A 22,369-nucleotide genomic window follows, 5' to 3' on the forward strand; every position below is an offset into this window, starting at 1 on the left:
AAATTCTCTACGTGGAATAGATTCATTGATCCAATGCAAAAGCGAATTGCAAACTGGGTTAAGTAGTAAGTGGGAATGAGGCCTCAGAAAACTCTATCTTACTACCTTAGACAAACAAGGCCATTTTGCAGGATTTCTTTGAATAGCCTCCACTGTTTTGTACCTGGGTGGCTCTGGCATTCACTATTTACCACAACCAGAATGTGCCATGATTAAGGTATGCCTGTGACATTCTGGAAACTTCAAAGTGGCAGCTAAGATACCAATTATTGAGTTACAGCTTTTGCCACATATAGCATAACTGAAAATGCCAACACACCAAAAAAATCCATTCAGAAAAAAGGAAGGAAAGTTTTGTTACTGCTACTCAGGATTGTAGATGGAGCAAATGAGGGCCAAATAAGAATTCTGTTCCCAACTCCAAATAAAAATTTCCTTCAGTCTCCAAACTGCTAGTCAGGCCCAGTACACAAAGGCAAGAAGGGATGGTGAAGTGCCCTGAATCATTGTCATGGCAAATGCATGGCCGCGACAACGATCCGCCCAAAAAGGAGCAGCCAAATGCCATTGGCACCCTGGTGTATGTTGATGACATGAGTGCAGCGCCGCGATGTACAGATGCTGTGCCGTGCTTGTGTCACCATGACACCTCCAGTATGTATGGGAGGCCACCATGATGGCAGTGTCTGTACAGACTAGGATTCGGAAGCGGCGGTCGCTGTGTGCTCCTGAACCCTAGAATCCCCAACAGGATGCCGCTTTCCACCCATTTGTATTGGGCCTCAGACACTGAAAATCATTAATACCTGAAAGGCTTGCATTTGCTGTGTTTGCTTTCCTTTGGTAACTTTACCTACCCCTTTTCCTCGGTTGTTTAAATTGTACTTCTACATTCTCAACTTGAAAGTTTAAATTACTGCAATGCTAGAAATTTGGGGACTGAAGTGGAGGCAGAATTATTTGGGATTGCAGTACCCTCATCTCCCCTCAGTCTTATTGCTACATCACTGCTGATAATACTCTTGGTAACTGTCAAAGAATCTTTCTTCCCCTTGGAGAAGTTATGTAAAATAGTTCTCTGTATCCTGCAGTCCACACACTGGAACGAGTCCCATCTCCCCTCCCTCCATGCACAGGGCCATGCAGAATTTTGAGAAGCCATTTTCTCATAGCTCTAATTCTACCACTCTTCCAGCTCTAAATATATCATACGGCTAAGAACATTTGACTGAAAAGTCTCTTAGGCATTGGTGTTTTTACTGTGTGACTTGAAGTCATTTTTTACTTAAGGCAAACTTATCACTGGGTTTTCTTGGGAGATTTGTTCAGACAGAGTTCCCCCTTGCCTTCTTCTGAGACTGAAAGGGTGTGACTTGCCAAAGGTCACCCACTGGTTTTCCATGGTCAAGCAAGGTTTAGAACAGTCCATTGTAGTCCATTGCTGACACTACTTTAACTACCATAGCTCAATGCTATGGAATTCTGGGAACTGAAGTTTTGTGAGACATTTAGCCTTCTCTGTCAGAGAGCTCTGGGGCCACAATAAACTACAATTTCCAGAATTCCATGGCATTGAGCCATGGCAGCTAGAGTGGTCAAGGTGGATTATTTTTGCAGTGTAGATGCAGCCCATGCTGGCTCTCACATGATGGTTTGGTTTTCTTTCTCGGTTTCCTTGAAATTCCCTTAGGAATTGAGAATTTAAAGGAAATTAAGAAAGAAAACCAGACCCTCAAAACTAGTTTGGGGTGGGGGGGAGTCATGCATCCCACTTTATGGACATCATTTGCCTATAATAAATTAAATTGTATAGAATGGCATATGACAAATAGAGTTTAGATGTGGCATTTGTATTTCATGATTTTGTGCTAAGTTCTTGATAAATATATGACGCCTGGTACAGCCCTTCCTTTATTGTACACCTTTAGGCATATATAGCAATCTACAACCAAGGCAGAGGTTTGTAGGAGAAGGAAAAGCAGCAGTAATGGTATTTCCCCTCTTAAGAATAGGCAGAAGATGAAAGAGAATATATCCCTCTTTCATTTTATATTTTCAGAACTTTTTTAAAAATTGGAAACTAACATTGAGACATTTTGGTCACTTGCAACAACATTTTAGTGTTTTCTCTGAAAAATGAATTATAACTTACTTTCATACGTAATTTTTTTTTTAAAATCTCATATACAGTGCGCCCTTACTTTATGTGGGGGATCCATTCTGGACTCCCCCGTGTAAAGCAAATTCTGCACATGCTCGAGCCCCATTTAAATGAATGAGGTTTGTGCACACAGCGGCATGGCAGTGCGGCAGTGCGCACATGCCACAGGTGTGCACCCCATTACTCCCTATGGGACACGTCACCCCTTCCTCCCCACACGGCTTTCAGCATATACTAAAAGCCGTTTATGATGCAGGTGCACTGTATTGTCTTAATCTAAAAATGAATTTTGCTAGTATGATCTCTATGACATCTGCACAAACATTTTTCCAGTTCTCAGCATTGAACAAGGAGTCTTATATAACAATTCTGTACGCATTTCTTGAGGCAGCCAATAAAAGGCTTCATGGTCAGACAGGAAACATGTTAGCTATTGCATTGTGAAGAGCACTACATTCTAGACTGCCAGCAGCCTATGCAAGCCAGAGCACTGTAGACATTAAACACTGACACTTTAATGCAACAACACTTTAGGTATTTTCACAGTCAGAAAATCATTGCAACGTGGAAACAATTTGGGCAAAATGATGAAATGCAACATTCTGCTCTTTTGGCATAGCAGTGTAACACACAGCTGAGGATGATCAGCAATGTCTTGTAGAAAGACTAGAACCTTTCTCCCAACACACACATGTAGACTGCGGACTATTTTATGTAATTTAGTGGTCAACCACCAATATGGTGGTCACCAAAGCCCGTATAGCTGGAGAAACTGGAAATACTGTGGCAGTGTGCTTAATACTTAAAATCAAGTCACCTAGGTTTGTCCTAGATGTGGGACGTGTTTGACATGGAAAAGCAATTGCTCTTCATCATCACAAGGTAATGAACACTGAACTAATAACAGTAGTTTCTTTCTGTACACTTGCTCATAGCAAAACTATCAGAAATGTTGAAGCAGTGGATGAATCCTAAGATTCTGATCTAATAGGTTTGTGTAAAATTAAGACTGGCCAAAGAAAGTAAATTTCAGGAAGAATCAGGAGTGATTGTCTATAACTGATCATATAGTTTCTAGGGTCACATGTTAGCAGGTGGCAATTGCTGTCACACATCAAAACTCGTACCAAGATTCAAACTTATTTTAGCGGGCTTTTCTTGTGGAATGAGCTGGAAATGGAGATATATAAGCATAATCCAATAACAGCTACATGGCCAACATGGCTGCCCTTGGATATGTTTTATATAAGCATAATCCTTTAACATTATCCATATCCTGTCAGCCCTGGATAAAGATAGGATTTTGCCTTTGTGGACAGGTATATACAGATTTCATGAAATTGGCAGGGAGTTTTATAGAGGTGATTGTATATCAGCATTAAAAGGCAGCCCAACTTTGTGAAGAAATTCATTACCTAAGTTGCTGAAGATTTAAAAGGCAGGCTTTCCAAAATACTGTGAGTTCATGTTCCTAAGGGCACCAGCTATGGTTCCTCGACTTCTGTCCACCAGTATTAGGCTACATTGAATAAGTAGTTCAATCTTCATTCATTTGGTTGCAAAATGTTTCGACTTTGTGATTCGCTTGTGAGGGCGGATGAATTTATTGAGCTTCTTTTTAACATTTTGTTTATGATGTCCTTCCATGTCTTCTTGTACTGATGCCGTAACAAAGAGTACACAAAGGGATCTGAAACAGCCTTGCTAAAAGCCAAACACTTGGAAATGACTCCCCAGTGTGCGCTGATGGAAACTACTGATGACAGTTCTACCAGTCTGTTGAGAAAAGAAAGAGTAACTTTACTATCTGGTACATATATCAAAGTATACAACTTAGTACAAAGATTCTCTTCCTGTTGAGCAGTTATCCTCTGAGATCTTTCTAAGAACATGACTACAATAGCCTACTGTTACTGCTTGTTTACAAGGCTTGATTTAGCTATCTCAGCTACAGTTATACTTAGCCAAACAAAACACTGCTTTTCTGTTAGAATAGTATGAGCCACATATGCACACATGCATATGATCCTACCTATGGTCCTTATATGACTGTTTGCTTGGGCATACAGTTGGAAACCACAGGCTTAAATCTACTATTTAGTGCCAGAAAAGGGCTGAATAAACTTGGAAAGCCAACCTCTGTGTAAATTCTATCCTTTCAACTGGTAGTTGGGAATTAAAACTGGATTTAAGCTGTAGTATTGACAGAGCATTTTAACAAAGAAAGTTGAAGACACTTCTGTAACCATGTGTCTACCCATTTCTAGCCACCAATTATAGAAATGAATGTTATTTCCAAAAAAATGTGTTTTATTTCAGATTAAGGAGAACATATCTGCTACTCCTCTTTGTAAAATGTTGCTATTTATCTTTGGATAACTCATGGCAGCTGTCATTAGAGGAAGTAATATAAAGTAATATAAAGGATCACAAAATCAGAATGGGGATGAAGCAAAGCAAATAAATAAGGAAGGGTTTTGTTGTTGTTGCTAAAAATGAAAGCCAGCATGGCGTAGTGGTTTGAGTGTTTGACTAGTACTCTGGAGTACTCTGGAGACCAGGGTTTGAATCCGAGCTCAGCCATGAAAACCCACTGGGTGACCTTGGGCAAGTCACACACTCTGAGCCTCAGGGGAAGACAATGGCAAACCATCTCTGAACAGATCTTGCTAAGAAAGCCCCTTGATAAGTGCATCTTAGGGGTGCTATAAGTCAAACAGCTTGAAGACATACAATAACAAAAATGGCTTGGATTCATCATCTGCCTTTCACAAATAGAAGATCTCTATTCAATTGATGGTGTGTGTGTCCACTTCTATTGCTCCACATCTCAAGAGCTTCTGTGGAAAGGGGAGGGTGAAGAAGTTTGTTTCTTCCAACTATTTGCATGCATCTAAATTTGTCAAGCAAATGAGTAGTGCAACTGGAAACCTGTGAAGATGTTTCAGTACTAGCTATATGACCTAGACAGGTATCTAGTATACTTTCCTCTTTGAACCCCATCTGAAAAATTTGCATGGGCCATTAATTCCATAGTAGCACTGTCTGCTTATCAGTCTATATGACTCTAAGAATGCAATGCTAAACCTGTTTATTCAGAAGTAGGCTCCACTGTGTTTTAAGGTGTTTAATATCTAATAAGAATACAGGTCAAGACAGTGGTGGGGACTGTGCAGCCCTCCAGATGCTATTCAAGTGTAACTGTTAGCATTCCCTGCCATTGGCTATCTCAACTGATGGGAGTTACAGTTCAACAATATCTGGAGTGTTCCACACTTTCCACCACATCTGTGATTCACCACTATTGTTGGAACAGTGGTAAATCAGAATAGACATATGAACCAAGGTTATTGATTGTCATTGTTACCCAAGGGCAGCATTCGAAGAGAATAGGATTATACTATTGACTTAAGTGAACAATTAGTTCCATTTTCTTCTAATTACTTTCTGTCAAGTTGTCAGATTCAAAATGGGGTTTTCTCTCACAAGCAATGATGGATGCTCTTACATGGAAGATTTCCAGTAAGCAGGATTTAAATGTATGCAGACCCTTTTGTGGGTTTTTTAAAAAGGCTTTTACTGTTATCACAGGTAGAGGATGAGAGAGAAAATGCAGAAAAGAGGTCATGGCATTGCAGTGTAGGAAAAAGCATAATTCATACTCTAGGATCTATTGCTGTTCATTGGATTTTAAAATGTGTGTCTGTGCGTTGGTTAACGAATATTGGAACAAACAGATGCGTGTCTGCCATTGGTTAATGTATATTGGAACATTATACATTACAGCTGTAAATATGGCTTGCTCTTTCATTGAAATGCTGGTAATTTGGCAAATATCATTAATAATATAATTAATATAAATATTAAGGGTGGAGGAAGTATGGCCCATAGGCTACAAGTGGCTCCCAAACCTCACTTTTGTGCCCCCAACTCTTCTTCATTTTTAAAAAAATCAGTACAGTTTTAGGGAGGTTTCACACCAAATCCATCCAAAATACTAGAAAATGGCAAAAGCACTCTCCCACCAACTTCAAGTCCACTGGACCTCCTTCAGATTACATCTGTTGGTAAAAACGGCAACCAGAGGTGTCTGAGATACAGCCAAAAAGAATAACTGCAGTCACAGATGAATGGGTGTGGCCCATGGGAAAGCTGAGGATGGAAATTGGCCCTCACCTTGCATATAGTTGCTCATTTGTTAATTATACATTTGCAGTTTAAACCAGAAAATTATGTACATGTGCAGTAGCATGTTAATATGACATACTGGGTCCAGAAACCACATAAAATAAAAATAAACAAATACTTAAGTTAGATGTTCATCCGAAGATGTTATTTACATTGCACTGTTTTTAGCTGAGAGCACATTCAGATGCTCATTAAAATGCACACTTCTGTTTTTATTATATGCAAATAAGTTATCCATATTTACATGAATACATCTGAACTGCATGTGTGTTTTGTGTCTATGTGTTTAGTCACCCATACTTAGGCAAAGATAATTACAGGTGGCACATATTTACAGTGTTACCCAGATTAATGAGAAATTTCTCCTCTCCTTTCTGTCAGCTGTGGTCTTCACCAGCCTTCAGAAACCTCCTGAAGGTCACAGACCTTCTTGAGATGAATGAAATTGTTTGTTCTTGTTTGCTTTCAAGTTGTATCCAAGTTAAGGTGACTATAGCGCAACCATAGCATCAGCTTTTCTTGGCAAGATTTTTTCAGAGCAGGTTTACCATTCTCTTCTTCTGAGGCTGAGAGACTGTCACCTGCCCAAGGTCACCCAGTGGGTTTCTGTCACTGAGTGTGGATTTGAATCCTGGTTTCTGAGAGTCCTAGTCCAACACTTATACTACTACACCATAATGGCTCTAATGAAGTTTTATTCCAGGCAGGGGGAGAGGGAAGAGAACAAGTCTATACATATACAAAGTACTACACAGGGCTGTGGGGAGGTCTTCTGGCCATCCAGTTGCTGTTATTGCTGTGTGCCTTCAAGTCATTTTTGACTTATGGTAACCCTAAGATGACCCATCATAGGGTTTTCTTGGCAATATTGGTTCAGAGAAGGTTTGCCATGGCCTTTCCATGTGGCTGAGAGCATGTGAATTGTCCAAGGTCACCAAGTGGGTTTCATGGCTGCCCTGAGAACTGAACCCTCATCTCCAGAATCACAGCCCAACACTCAAACCACTACATCATGCTAGCTCTCTGCCACCCAGTTACATGTACCCAAATACAGATTTGATCACAAGAAAATAGTTTTCATTTTGAGTAACACTGAGTGATATTCAGTGGCATCCAAGTGGGCAAGGAATTGTCAAATCATCAATTTGTAAGCTTCTCTGAAAGCTTTTCTGGCTGAAAAGTGCATCAAATGAATAAATAACAAATAAACAGATGTGTCCTTTGATATCGCTATATTGAAATGTACTTCAGTTCATTCTATTCCAAAAACAAACATCCCTTACAAGTTTATGGGGGGACAAAATACCATAGCAGACCACTGAAAAAAACAATTAATGCAGTACAGAATTAATAATAAAATGTCTTCTCAAACACATTATGGAAAAAAAATTCACTATGTTTTTGGAACTGTGTTCTCTGCTTTAATGAGTTATTCTTTCTTAGGCTAGTGTCATCCATGATACAATCAGGGCATCTAAAAAAATCAATCATGGTGTGAAATCATTCAAGAGTAAGCACAGTAATTGAAAGATCATACTCAGCTGCTATGCCCGTGCCTTTCTCCAACAGGGCTAATCCAAGATCAAAACAGTTGTAAAAGTGTATTTTCTGATCTTGTTACTTTACTTTGGCCATGACAAGGTGTGTAAGTGCTACTCCTGGTGCAGCTGATCATTCTGCAAGTCAAGCACACATACACCTTTTTATTTGGTGAATGGGGAGATAATTGATGACAATACAACAGGGGAGCTCAAAACTGTGGCACCTGTTTAGATCTGGTGTAACTGTCTATTGTGAATATTTAAGCTATGCTAAAAGTGTACAAGAACTTGGCCAAAATTCCTTTTTTCACTGGATCTTCAGTGTCACACAAATTGTGTGTATCACTCATTATCCTGTCAATGACATGTTTGATTCTATATAGTGATGTCTATTTATTAAACAGTTATTACGTATTTTCTTTTGCCTTTGGATGTTAAAAAGTCACACATATCTTTCTTCTCTTGTATAGTTTTTAATGCTTATTTATTCCAAGGTTGTTTACTTGTGTCATTTTCTTTATTTGTGATTTTTTCCCATTTGTAAGTTTGATACATTAACCTGCCAATTGAAACATATTTTCTTTTCTGCCCTCTCTTAAAAGTCCTCAGGCAGATTTCAGGCTTCTTGTCCAAAGTGAAATCAGCTCAGCAATTACAGGCAGGTTTCTTTTATTTGTGAAATGTTTTTCTTTTTTTAAAGTGCTGTGCTGTGTCTTCACTTCAGAAGTGGTAGGGAAATCAGGGTGTCTTTAGAAAAGAGCTCTAGAAGGAATTGTCTGTCCTTTAAATCACTGTGAGCACTGGTCAACAAAGAGGAACTGAACACATTAGCTCTCCTTTTGATCTATGTTATCATCCATCCAGCAAAACTGTATTCTGAAAAATGTTGCTTTCCTTTTATTCTAATTTTTTCTTATTATTTTGAAACCAGTTTGCTTCAGTTATAGCAAATCTAGTTCCTCACTCCCTGGGAGGTCAATTGGCCCTATTTCTGAGTAGATGTAACACAGATTGCACAGCTATCAGTAGAACATGCATTTCAGCAGGACGGTCCTGTACAGGTCTACCTAGAAACCAGTCAAGATATTTCCAGCTTCTTTTTCCATTTTTAATCTCCATTCTTTAAAGTACAGGAGACCAATCTTTATCAGCATTTGTGAAGGATTTTGTTGTAGAAAGGGGAAAAAATAACTTGATCATCCACATGGCAAACTCCCTTCCCAACTTTTTGTTGTTAACTGCCTTTGCATCGATCCTGACCCATGGTGACCCTGCAGATGAGACATCCCCAGGCCCTCCTGTCCTCTAATGCTCTGCCCAACTCCTGCAAACCCATATTCATGGCCTCTTTAACCAAATTCATCCATCTAGCATTAGCCTTCATCTCTTTCTACTTCCTTCTACCTTTCCCAACATTATTTTTTCCAACAATTCATGTCTTCTCATGATTTGTCCAAAGTACAATAGTCTAAGTTTTATCTTGGCTTCTAGGGATATTTCTGGCTTGATCTGCTCTAGTATCCATTTGTTTGTCTTTTTGGCTGTCCTCAGCACTCTTCTCCAGCATCACATCTTAAATGAGCTGATTTTCCTCTTATCTGCTTTCTTAACTGCTCAGCTCTCACATCCATATATGGTAATAGGAAATACAATGGCTTGTAAAATTCTGACTTTTGTGCTGAGTTGTATGTCTTTGCATTTTATGATCTTTTCTAGTTCTTTTATAGCCGATCTCTCCATTTATAATCTTTTTTCTGATTTCCTGGATGCAGTCTCCATTTCTATCAATGTTTTATCACAGATATGAACAGTCTTTTACTATTTCTGTTTCTTCATTGTCTAGGTTGAATGTGTGTGAGTTCTCTGTGGTCATTATTTTTGTTTTCTTTATGTTCAACAGTAAGCCTGCCTTTGCACTCTCATCTTTGATCTTCCTTAGTAGTTGTCTGTGAGATTTTCTACTAGTATTATGGTGTCATCAGCATATCTCAGATTATTGATATTGCTTCCTCCTATTTTCCCTTCTCCTTCTTCTGTGTCCAAGCCTATTTTCCTTACAATATGTTTTTCATATGAGTTGAACAGGTAGGGTGATAAGATGCAGCTTTGTCTGACTCCTTTGCCAATTGGGAACCATTCTGCTTCTCCGTGTTCTGTTCAGACAGTAGCTTCTTGTCCTGAGTACAGATTCCTCATCAATTCCTCATCAGATGTGTTGGCACTACCATGTCTTTAAGGGCATTGCATAGACTTGGAGTGCTTGCATTCATGATATAGAAGTAGAAGATCCTGATATCATTCTTGTAAATCAGTAAATCATAAAAATAAAGTAAGGCTTTTTAGTTTTTTTGGTACAACCAATAGGCTACAAAATCTGGGCAACTGTGGCCTCCTAGGTGTTATACTGCAGTTCCCATCAATGTTGGCCCACAGATGATACTAGACTGTAAGCCAATAGATATATGGAAATATAGTCTTTGAACATCTGAAGGACCATAGTTGCCCATTTGTGGGCTATAATAGAACATAAAATGAAGACCAAAAACAATGAAATAAAAATAAACAGTCAGCAAATGCAAATTTTCATCCAAATGAGCCTCATGGAGAAAAAATAATAATATCAAAAGATAATTGGGGATATTTCAGTACATAGTGATATATACATTGATAGACCAGAATTTCCTACTTGAAAATAAAAAACTTTATACTTAAATGAGAAGCAGGCTTGTAAATCAATATTGAGTATGAGGTCCAGAGCCACACAGAGGTTCAGGACACTTTGTTGGATGAGATAAGTTATGAAGTGTAGGGAAAGGGGATCCCCAGGTAGACATACTTTCTATAACTCCACTCTGGAACCAACTCATTGACAGTTGCAGGGTATAGTTAAACCTACTTTCAGTTCTCACAATACAAACACTGAGCCTTGAATGTGAACATAGGAGTTGTCTTAAACTGAATCAAGCCACTGGTCCATCTAAACAATATTGACCAGCAGTCATTCTCTTGATCTTTGGGATACGCTGCCCTCCTCAGCAATGCCAAGGTCTGAGGGACCACCACTGAATGTAAAGCCTCTACCACAGAGCCTAGAACCTCTACCACTGAGCGACAGGCTTCCTGATGCTTGATTTTGATTAAATAATACTCATTATATGACTCTTATATGCATTTTTGACTATATACAAAAATGTTTAAGGGAAAAGAGATGAGTGATGATCTCCTTACAATCTTGGTTTATGCCCATATACATCAGCTTGAGGGCAGCACGGATGTTATTAATGCCATTCCAAATTAGATGTGTGCTAAAATAGTCTCATTTTTTCCATGATCAAATTTGTTAAAAATAAATGTACACATTCCAAGTGTTCAGAGAAGCTAACATAACCTTTTAGATTGTTCCCTCTTATGCTGCTTCTGAAGCACAGTAATCAACATTTCAATAATTCATTTCCACTAGAACAATTCTGAGTTACGCTCCCCCCCACTCCCTCCCTTTGCTTCTTTTTGCTTCTTCCCGGCAACTGCTCATAGCAACAGAACAGGGATTTTTGTGAACCCCTCTGATATGGGATGCAAATTCTTCATTATCATTCAGGACTCCCACACTGTGATTTTTTAAAAAGCAAATAGGTCTTATTCTAAATGAACACTTATGTGCATTGCCTAGCATGTATTAATCAGTGGTGTCTTATAAAATGCAAACTCAATCTAGTAGTTTCAAGTGGGAAAGCTGTGATATAAAGGACGTGTCTCTTAACTGATGCAACTCACTGGTGGGGACATAGTGGTCACTTCAAATTTTCCCCTATCGTGGCTGCTAAATATTTGGGGTGGTGCATAGTTGGGAAGTCACCATATACAGCAGGAGCGGGAAAAGAAGCATCCTTGTGTAGTAAAAAAAGAGGATAGATTCACTATAAGAGTCAAAAACCTATTAGATCTATTCAGGATTAAATTGCCAAAATGTTTTGATAGTTTTATTTTGGAGTGAGGAAGGAAGACTTCTATAATATTTCATACAATCGAACACATAGGTGCTGTTAAAGAATAGATCATTATTCTTTAGGCAGAAAATCTTACCAGTGCTTCACACCTTACCTGTCAGTAAAAAGGCAATAAGAGATAACTATCAATAGATCCCCTTTCACAGTACAGAATCTGTTGCAAGCAGCTCACTCTGCTTAATGATAGGGCTGGCTCTGTCTTAGATGAAATGGAAGTGGCTAGCTTAAAACTTACCTTGTGATTACATATGGTGCAAAACAAAGTACAAAAGTCCCAATAAATGTACTGATCTTCTTAGTTGCTCGTTGTCTCCTCCTCTTCTGTTCTTCTAGACATCGCTCTCTTACACTGTATAGCATTTCACATAAACAAGAAAGCAAATTATAATTCCAAATACAACTTCATCCCTTTTACTTATCAGTTCCACATATGTTCTCTGAAGATGAAGCCCATTAATGTAGAGTGCTGCTGCTAGACAGTGGTGTGTAGCAATAAATTTGAAGTTCAGGCCCTCACAAGGACAGCCCTCATAGCAACGTCTCCACAGAAGGTCCCAAAATATAGATACCTGTGTTGATCTAAAACCATTTCAAAGTGTTTTGATCTCTGTCAGGAGCAGATATTTTGTTAAGCTTGCCAACTCAAGACCAAGCAAACCCACAAATACTTTCAATTACAACAGGAGTAACTCATAACATACATACATACAATGTTTGGGGAGGAAATCCAGCTATAGAGGGTTTTCCAGCCATAGAGGGAGCAGAGCAGGGGCCTCACTCGGGGGATGAGGGGATGGGTTCAGGCTGCACTAGGTGACATCCTAAGGGTGTTTGTGTGACACTACTAATACTTAAACATATGCCTTTTGTCAGAAATGGGCTGTGGCATTCACCTGTGTCCTTTTAAAACACTGAAGCTCAGAGGAAGAGATGGCATGAGTGGGGTGAGGTTCAGTGTACAGAGAAAGGAAAGATTTCAGTTTTTTTCTAAAAAAATTAAAATTTTAAAGTTTCAATTTCAAAATTTAAAAAATTCTTTGAAAACATCACACCTTACCAAATTTTCATATTAACCACATGAAAGTACGGTATGTAAATGTAAATAAATTTAGACTGTGTGCATGATATTATAATTTAAAGGTATAATTTTAATATTACTGTTTGTTTCTGTCACAATTATTGCCATTCCATTCAGTGATACATGGAAATTATGATTTATGAGGAACATCAGTACAATTTTTTTTTACTAAGTATTCTGTATGGTGTGATGTGAGAGGAGATCAGTGGGTGGGCTGACATGTTGAATTACCGCACTGAGTGACTCCAGTCCTAGTGATGGTACTGGAACAGAGGAGTTTGTTGCTAGTAATAGACAACATTTTAATTTCTGCTTATTAAAATGGCCCTCCAAACTCTGGCTACACTGTACCACTGCTAGCAGTGGCATGTGCTTTGAAAGACAGTTATATAAAGTATTGCTTCTTCCACTAACTGATGTGGGGGTGAGACAGCATTTTCCCCAGTATACTATGACATGCCCCCAACTGTCCTGATCAATTCTCTGTTACCCAACTTTTTCAGCTGCTTTGAAAATGTATGTGTTTCTCTTTCCTCCTCCTGTTTTCCTCCTTTGTTGTTGTTGTGTGTCTTCTAGTCATTTTGACTTATGGCAAGTCTAAGGCAAATCTATCATTTGGGTTCTGTCTTTTCTGAAAGAGACATAAACTCTTTATTTCTTAGGCAAACTGGATGGCATTTGCATGCATATATTCTGGCATGTTCTGAAGGGAGGAATTTTAAGCAGTTAGGTATTGGGAATTTGAGCATGGGAGCCTTGATTTAGTGAGCAACATTATATACATTGTGGGAGTCACGCCGATCTCCAGATGCAAGTTCCAGCAACTCTAGCCAGCATAGTCAAGGGTAAGGAGTACTGGGAGTTGCATTTTCATGATATTTGTTGGGCCACACGATTCTCACCCCTGAGGTTCTGCTAAGAAAACTCTTGCAAAATGTTCAGAAGAACAAGCACAGAGGTTAGGACATTATAAGGACTGATCAACATTTTGGACATTTTTGAACATGTTTTTGAGCATCTAAAAATTTTAAGCAAGCACCACAGCATTAGCTAGCCACATTGCTACACCGTTTCAGTCTTGGCATATGAAGAAGCCAAATAAAGGCATTACATCCATGTATGAACTTTTATTAGCAGCCGGTACTGTTGTCGGGACAGTACTTGAAAACATTTAATACATTGCTAGAACATTCTCTACTGCAGAATTAATGCAGTTTAACACTACTTTAATTTTTGTGGCTCAATGATATGGGATTCTGAAATTTGTAGTTTTGTGAGATAGTCAACCTTTTCTGTCAGAGGACTCTGGTGCCACAACAGACTACAAATCCCAGGATTCCAAAGGATGGAGTCATGACAACTAAAGTGGTGTCAAACTGCATTAATACTGCAGTTTCAAACTACAGCCTTAGAAAAGCTGTAGTTTCAGCCACTGAAAACAAGATTTACCACTTCCGAAATCACACCCAACCTCTTCCACTCCCTTTCAGTTTTCTGGTGTTTTCCTTTTCTGAACACTTTGCATCTGATTCATTAACATAATAGTTTTAATTTTGGCTTCAATCCAAGCAACTCTCTGAATCAATTGTAGATCTCCATTTAGGTTTGGACCACTTCAGAGAAGATATGCCTTTCACTTTGAGAGGTCCAAACACCTTCAAAGTGGACTGTTCAGCTTTAAAGCTTTCTACGAAGTGCATGAACAAAACTAATACTGAACTGCAACATTCCAGTTAGTCAATATAGTAAGGCATATTGACCCTATAAGAATGGGTGAGAATTTCACTTCAGACTGGTTTTGATTACAGTTATCAGAATTTGCAAATCTTTTCATATTGGGGTGGAAAGAACTAAATAATAATAAATAAAACTTTAATTCATATCCCGCTTTTTGTTACCACAATCAAAGCAGCGTACAACCTTTAAAAAATACAATATATACAACCCCCCCCAAAAAAAGGATTAAACAATTCTATCCATTAAAATTACAAACTGAGGATATTTAAAAAAAAATCCAATGTGGGGAAAACAGAAAAGACATATTTGTACATCTGGGCAGAGGGCTTCATTCTTGAAACAATTTGGTTTGAGTACCTGTACATTCAACCATATTTGTGAGTCTGAAATACAACTGCAAGGTTTTTAGACAGGTCCCTCATCTTTAACAGCAGATGCAATATATTCATCTTCCACGCTAGAAATATTGGTTCCTATTACAATTGGCCACTGGTGAACATTTCATTTCAGCTTGCTTCTGAACAGAATTTACCCAAATCAACAATTTTCTTCATATAAAATATTCTTCATGGAAAAAAGAGAGAATTAAATACTTTAAATGTGGGAGAGAAGTCAAACTGATTAGAATGAAGTCATCTGATAGTGGATATGTTATCTCCACTCATTCAAATAAGCAATGTGCTTATTTCTATCTATAACCCATCTAGCAGGGATTTTAAAGAGCCAAATGTTATATCTTATCATGGGGTTTCCTCGGCAGCATTTGTTCAGAGGGAATTTGCCCTTGACTTTCTCTGAAGCTAAGAGGATGTGACTTGTCTAAGGTTTCTATTGCTGAGTGGGGATTTGAACCATGGACTCCCCAGTGTCGTAGTCCAACACTCAAACCACTACACCACGCTGGCTCCACATTAACCCAATTTTACAGGTAGAACATTTTGATAGTATTTTTTTAATAGAACATACATTCAAGTAAACCTGAAATAGAAGTTTCAAAGCCCATTTGTAAGGCTGGAACATTTAGTTCAAAATATGGAAGCCTCATTTTTTCATTCCAAGTTATTTTACTTTTTATTATTATTATTTTATTCTACAAAAACTCATATTTTGAAGAATATACAATATATATAACATATTCTTCTTATGTTCCCAAGATACTTTACAATACGGTAGGTGAGTGTGTAATATAGACATAACAGAGCCTGGAGAACTGTAGGAGTTTTAATATAATCCACATAGATCTTTTGAGCAATGGTCTATTTGGCTGGAATTCTATAGATTTGCAGCTGCCTGATAGATTTGCTACAAGCAGCATTTTGTGAGCAGCAAAGGGACATTTTCAGAGTATATTTGGGGCACTAAAAGAATTATTTGGTGCACAGAACCCAAAGTCTTCCTATATTTCATTTAACAAGGAAGAATAATACAAGCACTGGACCCATGCAAAGAGACTGGTTTTTAAAAAATGGTACAGAAAGGAAGAAAAAAAAACTTTCCTGCTTCATCAGCCCTGGATGACATGATCCAGCAGGCCATTGGAAGTGGTGGTTCCCAGTTCTTCTTTGGTACACACACTTCCACAGGACTGCTTTGTTAATCTCTTAATTGTATAGGGTAATGCCTGGACATTTGGACATTTGTCCAAAAAGCAGCCTTAACACTTGAATTGAAAACTAAAAAGAGTTTGTTAGAAAAATGTGTGGAATTTAAAAAACAAATTCTGAATCAAATGTAATTCCAAGATTTCAGGTGAGGCAAAGATTTGGCTAGAGGGATTGGTGTATGACACATGGGAAGCTTGCCATTCTGCACTACATGACATGCCTTAGAAATTAACTTGAGAATGTCTTTAAAAATCTAGTTTTAGTGATATCCTCATAGCTAATAGTAACCTATGTGAGGTGCTCTGACAAAACCATAGTGTGTTCATAAAAGGCTAAATATCCTCTCCTTCCATGCCAAACTTGTGGCCCTAATCAGCCACCCAGCCAGGCATGATACACACCCTACAGCTGCCATTTAAAGAAGAAAAAACTGGTCCTATTAAATACTTACATACATTTAATGGCATTAATGTGTTCAGGCCTTAACATCATATATTGACAGACTGAATGATACTCAGTGTTGGAGGTGTGAGAACATAGCTCATCCTCAATATTTTGTGGGTTGTCAAAATCTAGATAACTCTCCTGTTACTTCAGTCACAATCAGTCAGAAAAATCCAGATATTTTCTCGGACTATTTTTGGGCTATCTTAGAAAACTTGTGGAACTTGGATCAAGTCTGTGGAAATAAATTTTTAATGGAATGATATAAGCAGAGAATTGGTGGAACACAGAAGTATTTTAGAAATACAAATCACACTGTTTCCATACACTGTGCTTTCCAAATGAATTGCTTTGCAACGTGACTTTTCAAGCTTTTTAAACATCTATTTATTAATACTTGCTAAGTGAAATAGTGAGAGCCAGCATTGTATCATGGTTTGAGGACACTAGGACACTGGGAGATCTGGGTCAAATCTTTGCTTGGCTATGAAACCCACTTGGTGACCTTGGGCAAGTCATACTCTCTCAGCCTCAGGGGAAGGTAAGACAGTCCCCTGAGAACAAATTCTGCCAGGAAAGGTCTGATAGGATCACTTTAGAGTTGATATAAGGCACTACTGACTTGAAGGCATAAAACAACAAGTGTACAACAACACATGAAATACTACCATGTTTGGCTTCATTATTTGGGATTTCTCACACAAGTATGGTGGAAATTCAAGGGGACAAAATAGGATGAAATTAAAATAAACCCACCTTGGAAATTGCATGGCTTGTCTGTAAACTTACTGCTGTGCTGGGTGTAGAAATACTAAATATACAGGGCATGTAATTGGCCTAAGGTGGTCCAGATCTGAGCCAATTCTAGGCTGTTTTCACTGATGTGAAAAGCCATTAGGATCTTAAAATAGCCTTGATGTCCTGATAAAACACTTAGCTGCAATCAGTGCTATTTCTGTACATAGACTAGAAAAGTAGCTAGAGAAAACTGAGCTTTTTCGTTCAGGTTGCCTCTGACATTTAAATATGGTTAAACAGAACTCGTCTTTCAGCTCATGCTGTCACACATCCTCAGTTAGTTATTCCTCTAAGTGTGATGTTATGATGGATTGCTACCTGCAAATGCCTCCTTCTGGAACTTGTTACATTCTGAGCAGGGTTTTTGGCTGACATTGAATAATTCCAACCAGCCAGGGTTGATGGTTACTATGGCCTGTTACAGACAGGCCAAAATAAAGCTGCTTCGAGTCACTTTGGAGGTATGGTATTTCAATGATGCATGAGTCCTAAGAGTCCAAAAGCCGCACCAAAGCAGCACTCCAGTCCTAAACACTGGAGTGCTGCTTTGGTATGGCTTTTGGACTCTTAGGACTCATGCATCATTGAAATACCATACCTCCAAAGTGACTCGAAGCAGCTTTATTTTGGCCTGTCTGTAACAGGCCCATGTTAATGGACCAGTGAATTCCCAAGGGGTTGTAGTCTGAACCACAAAGGAGTTATCCAAGATTCTGGATCTCATCCCCTGAAATGAATTCATCACCCTGGAAAGCTGCTTTGAATTTTAGGCTGAAATTGAGAACATAATCACTTCTCCAATGACATCACCTCCACCAACTGTAACATTTGTCTAATAAGTATTTAGGGCTAAAATCTTACATCTCTAAGTAAAGCAAGATACTACACTACAATGTAGATCATACAACAATAGAATCCTCAAATCTGAGAGTTGCAAAGAACCACAAGGGCAATCTAGTCCAACTGTATATGAAGTAATATACCAATAAAGTATTTTTGAAAGATTCAAATCTGACCTCCATTTAAACTCCTCCAGAGATGGAGAATCCACCACCCTCTGGAATAATGAATTATACTGTCAAACAATTCTTACAGTAAAGAAGTTCTTCCTCATATTTATGTGGAATCTTTTCCCTTTTAATTTGAATCTATTAATTCATGTTCTAGCCTCTAGAGCAGCAGAAAACAAGTTTGTTCCATCTTCTATATGGCACCCCTTCAAATACTTAAACAGTCTCTCTCCAAGTAAACATACCCAACTTCCTAGGTTGTTCTTCATAAGGCTTTGTTTCCAGACTTTTCATAATCTTTGTCTCACTTCAGTTTCCAGTTTATCAATATCCTTCTTGATTTGTGCTGCCCAGAACTGTACACAGCGTTCCATGTAAGGTCTAAACAAATCAGAATCGAGTAGCACTACTACTTTCCTTGGTCTAGACACTATACTCTTGTTGATATAGCCTAGAATTTTTGACTCGTGTTTAGCTTGTGGTCTACTAAGACCCCCTAGATCTTTTTCACACATACTGGTTTCCAGCCAGATATCAGTCACCCTGCATTTGATTCTTCTTGCCTAGATGTAGTTTCATCCTTGTTCATTCTGTTAGTTTTGGGCCAGCTCCCGAATCTGTCAAATTCATTTTGAGTTCTGATCCTGTCCTCTTGAGTATTAGCTAAAAAGCCACCATTCTTCAAGTACAAGATGAATTATTCTGTCATTTTACAACACTAGTGCTTACTGTCAAGGATCCTAATTTGGGTTTGGAGGTGTGTCAACCAGTCCTGGAGAAGGTTACACTCCCCTTGAAAGACTGTGGTCACAGGCTGGGGATGTTTCTGGATTCATCACTCCAAATGAATCTCAAATAGATGCCACAGTCAGGAATGCTTATCTGCTTTAGCTGTTACAGCAGCTGTGCCCCTTTCTAGAAATGGAGGACCTAAAGGCGGTAGTGCACACCCTGGTAACCTCAAGGCTGAACTTCGTACATTCATGTACTTCGTACATGAAATATGTTCAGAAACTTCAACTAGTTCAAAACATGGCAGCCAAACTGGTTCCTGTTACATCTAGGAGTGATCATATTAAATCAATATTAAAATCACTTCACTGGGTGTCAGTTAGTTCTCAGGCAAGGTAAAAAGTTGGTTATTATCTTTAAAGTCCTACCTGGTTCAGGTGCAAGTTCCCTATGGAATCATCTCCTCCCATATAATCTGCCTGTACACTCAAGTCCTCTGGAGGACATTTGGGAGATTACTACATGTGGTTTTTAAACTGCAATTAGATTTGGGAAAAAGTGGCTTTGGCAATATTGCATTACTATGCCTCTGTGTCCCTGACCCATAGCTGCTGTGGCACTATTCATTGACGGGGGAAACCCATCAATGACTTCCCAATCACACTAGTCCTCAGGTGTGAAACATCACTGCCAAGTCAGTTGCAATACTGATAGTCACGTGGTGTCTCAGTCTCCTCCTCTCCTCTGTCTCCATCCTCTTTACTATCTCCTTGTTATTTCCAAGCAGCCTAATTGCCTTCCCCTCACCTTTTCTTGTGAAGAAAAGCTTACATCAGAGTAGCAGAGCTCCAGAATTGTATGAAAAAGTTAAAATAAAAATAAATAAAAATATATTTTTAAAAAATCTGAAGGGCATGCTGGGTAGGGAGGAAGGATTAAAGATTGCAAAGATGTGTGATTTTGGCTGCTCTGAACCCGGTATCCTCCTATTTTTAAAAAATTGACACGACTGCTGCAAGAACAGGGGTTATGTGGTAATGTCATTCCACCAATCAGTCAGAACTAGGTTGGCAACTGTCACCCAGAGGACTTTTTCTTTAGTCACTTCTAACCTATGGAATGACCCGTAAGAAGAGATTCAACAGTTAAATATGCATTTAAAACAGCATTAAAGACCAGTCTCTTCTGGAAGGTCTATGCAGGTGATTTTTAAATTATGAGTTCTAATTTATGAATTTTAAACTATGGACTGATTGTTTTGGTATGCATTGGTCTTTTTTTTTTTTAAAAAAAACTGATACTGTTTTAATTGGTTCATGTATTTTAATTTATGTGTTTTTAACTGATGCTATATGTTGTATTTTAATCAGTTGCTATTCCCCAACTTGATGATGATAAGGATGATTTATGTATGTACTGAAATAAATAACAATTATCAGGGCATTTTTATGTGCAGGTGGCCAATGCATCCATGTGGGTGCCTATGAAAGGCTGTCTGTTCATCCATCTACCAAACAATTCAAGTAAAAAGACCAAATAATTAATTTTTTTCACTTGTGCAATAGACCTTCTTTGTCATTATGGTTTTGAAATATGGTAGTGAAGGTGATGATGATGATAATGATGAAGATGAAAAAATATAAATTAGTGCTATATTTACTCTCAGCAAACAGTAATAGGGAGTGATTGTAATAAGATCAATATGTTGAAATGCAATCATCTGAAATGGCAGGGATAAACATGTCTGCAAATTATACACCAATGTCATGAAATACAATAAAAGTAAGGTATTAAGAAACTGAAAAAGATGTGGGGGGAAATGTAGGACCAACCTTGTTAATTGCCAGTCAGATCCTCATACTCAAGAGCATCATGGGAATACATACATTCCTGAGTATAAACTACAAGCCACCTGAATGCATGAAGGTTGCAAGTGGGAACAAGGATGATTTAACCCCTATACCACTGTGATTTTCTGTCCTACGCCCTAAGTACTCACCTTGCTGTGCAAAGTGGCAAAGTGCACAAGGAGGTTCAACTCTTGTTCACTTGAGTAGAATACTCCTCATGATGGGAGGCCTGGGAAAAGTGGGGTCCCTGATGACATGGAACATTCTATCCATGTGCAAGTGAGCATGGGAACTTAAATAGAGTGTTTTCTGTAGCCCTCCCTATGTAATGTAGGAAGGTTGAGGACTACCAGGTTAAAGGTTAAGGAAAGAGATGTAAAAGGGTAGGCTTGACATTAATGGCCATGTGCCCTAGCCACTATATAGCCGTCATATGTTCAGGTAAATACATGAACAGAGCTAGACTATAAATGGTTATGCAAAACTTTTTTTTTCTCTTTTTCTCTCTCTTTTCCATGCTGTAAATACACACAGGACAAATCTGTTGGAAGCTTTGTATAGTTTTCTTTTAAGGTCTAGAATGTGTTCAAATGCTATCTTCTGTTCTACATAGGTAGAAAACACAATAATAAAACAAACCTATGAAACCTATGATCCACCCAGATTCCCCACTGAAATAGTCAGAATTACATGTACAAGTTGGTTCAAGAAGAAGGTTGCAAAACTCTGGCAATTAGTGTCAGTGTTCTCTTGCTTAGTTTCGCCAGAGAACATAACCTTGGTGTCCTTGATATTTCTTTTTTTCACCCTTATTAAAATGTCATAAGTGCCTGCATTTCGGCAGTAAATAGCAAAAAAGACAAAAAAACTTACAAAAAGCAAGCAAGCTAACAAACAAAAACAAACCAAACAAAATTAATAAGATAGGCATGTTTTTCAGTGCCAGAAAATGATACAATGTCAAACAAAGTTATTGTCTCAGTCTCACTTTTAATAGCCTTTCTGACATATGACTCTCCAGATGTTGTTTGATATGATGCCTACCTGCTAATGGGGCAGGATGATGGGAGCTGAAAGCTAACAATCTCTGGAGGGCTACCCCTCCAATATGCGCTTACCTCTAAAGAAGGTAGTTTGAATTCAGTGAGACTAATTTAGCAGACATGTTCAGGATTGTACTACAGATCTCCATACTGTTTCAAGCTTCCCATTTTTGAAT

The 22,369-nt window shown here is 38.4% G+C and overlaps 1 protein-coding gene across 1 annotated transcript in view; it reads right to left on the reverse strand.

Annotated features, from left to right (window-relative positions):
* Nucleotides 1-1,805: 1,805 nt before the first annotated feature.
* The window catches only part of GPR26 (G protein-coupled receptor 26), a 36,066-nt gene continuing 15,502 nt past the window's right edge, over nt 1,806-22,369 (reverse strand). The window contains exons 2-3 of the mRNA XM_042459660.1: nt 12,133-12,246; nt 1,806-3,937 (exon numbers count right to left, since the gene is read on the reverse strand). Coding sequence (XP_042315594.1) covers nt 3,706-3,937; nt 12,133-12,246 — 346 coding nt within the window. The 3' untranslated portion in view covers nt 1,806-3,705. The remainder of the gene's footprint in view (nt 3,938-12,132; nt 12,247-22,369) is intronic.

Source organism: Sceloporus undulatus, chromosome 3 (genome assembly GCF_019175285.1).
Source record: "Sceloporus undulatus isolate JIND9_A2432 ecotype Alabama chromosome 3, SceUnd_v1.1, whole genome shotgun sequence".
NCBI lineage: Eukaryota > Metazoa > Chordata > Lepidosauria > Squamata > Phrynosomatidae > Sceloporus > Sceloporus undulatus.